Here is a 1,793-nt window from a genome sequence, read left to right as displayed (position 1 = left end):
TTGCATTTTACTTCCTACTCGTCATGTGACCTCATTGAATATCCTTATGAAAGAAATCTTATTACTATCTGAAAGAGATCTAGAGCACCTTACAGTTTTAACAGAAAGCTATTTCTTCAATGAATAAAATCTCTCCTCCTTGAGATTTACTCTTGCATGGCATATTCTATGCCTGGGTCATTAGTGAATATCATTGCAAGTATACATTGAGACACACACAAACACACATACCTGCAACAGTTACAACCAATATTTCTTTTCTATGTCTACATATAATCTATATGGTACTTATACAACTTTAAGGGACTTCCCTGATGACTCAGTGGCTAAGAATCCACCTGCAGTGCAACAGACACAGGAGAGTACAATCCCTGGATCAGAAAGATCCCCTGGAGGACGAAATGGCAACTCACTCTAGTATTCTTGCCTGGGAAATCCCATGAATAGAAGAGCCTAGTGGGCTGCAGTGTATGGGGTCTTAAAGAGCCTAAGTGACTAAGTTCAAGCATACACACACACACACACACACACACACACAGAGCTAATTTGGGTGAAATACATTGCTTTATTTAATCACAAATGTCAGTCTTCCTAGACTTTATATGTTTCTAAGCTGAATGAATTACCTCTAATTCAATCTTTTTTTTTTAACAAATATACTTTGTACACGCTCCTGGATTTGCTTGGTCCTGATTCCATAAATGACTGGGTTGAGCGCAGGGGGGACAACTACATAGAGATTAGCCAGAAGGATATGGATATACTGGGGGATGCTATGGCCAAAACGATGAGTGAGGAAGGAGAAGAGAGCTGGACCAAAGAAGGCTAAGATAACACAGATATGAGAACTACAGGTATTTAGAGCCTTTAGGCGGGCATCTTGGGAAGGGAGATGAAAGACAGTATTCAATATCCTAGCATAGGAGATAATGATAAGAAGCACATCCAGAAACAATATAGAAATATTCCCAAGACCATAGTAGACATTAGCACTAATGCTGGCACAAGCCAGACGAGCCACTCCCATGTGCTCACAATAGGTATGAGGAATGATTCTGTGTCCACAGTAAGGCAGTCTCAGGAGGAGAAAAATGATGGGGGCAATCATGCATAAACTTCTTAGAACTACCACCATACCAATCATACCAATAACTCTATTGGTGAGGGTCATGCTGTACCTGAGGGGATTGCAAATAGCCACATAGCGATCAAAACCCATGGCAAGAAGTACAATGCTCTCCATGACTGTAAAAAAGTGGATAAAAAAGACTTGAGCAATACAGCACCCAAAGCACAGCTCCTGAAGGCTGAACCAGAAGATACCCAGCGTCTTGGGGATGGTAGCAGTAGAAAGACTCAGGTCAATCACTGACAGCATGGCCAGAAAGTAGAACATGGGTTGGTGAAGGCTATGATCTGTCCAGATGACAAGCAGAATAATAATATTCCCAATGAGAGCAATCAGATACACGACACAGAAGGGAAAGCCAAGCCAGATCTGTGCAACTTCCAACCCTGGAATCCCCAGCAATAGGAACGAAGAAGGATGTGACTCAGTGACATTGGGAGAAGACATTCTTCTTCAGGTGGCATGATTTTTAAAAATTGTTGATGATTACCATTGGACAGTCCACAGTTAACTGATATCTATAAAGATTAAAAATAAAAAAATCCCAAACAAAGAATTGGTATTAGGAATAAGTTTCTCTAAATGTCTTTGATTATTATTTTTTTCTTTTCCAGTTCTCCATACATAATCCTAGTGACTCTTCTCACCTGTACCATAAGTATGA

General features: G+C 40.3%; 1 protein-coding gene across 1 annotated transcript; it reads right to left on the bottom strand.

The window, feature by feature from the left end:
- Positions 1–628: 628 nt before the first annotated feature.
- Positions 629–1,576, bottom strand: LOC104982463 (olfactory receptor 52E8-like). The gene has a single exon (XM_010831843.1). The coding sequence runs from the start codon at positions 1,574–1,576 to the stop codon at positions 629–631; it is 948 nt and encodes a 315-aa protein (XP_010830145.1).
- Positions 1,577–1,793: the final 217 nt, after the last annotated feature.

The sequence above is a fragment of the Bison bison genome, unplaced genomic scaffold (genome assembly GCF_000754665.1).
Source record: "Bison bison bison isolate TAMUID 2011002044 unplaced genomic scaffold, Bison_UMD1.0 scf7180017860148, whole genome shotgun sequence".
Taxonomy (NCBI): domain Eukaryota; kingdom Metazoa; phylum Chordata; class Mammalia; order Artiodactyla; family Bovidae; genus Bison; species Bison bison.
Note: the sequence above shows the minus strand (reverse complement) of the source record. Positions and strands in the feature narration are given on the sequence as shown.

What these genes read in the sequence shown, in the direction of transcription:
- LOC104982463 (XM_010831843.1), bottom strand. Translation starts at nt 1,576, where the DNA reads ATGTCTTCTCCCAATGTCACTGAGTCACATCCTTCTTCGTTCCTATTG.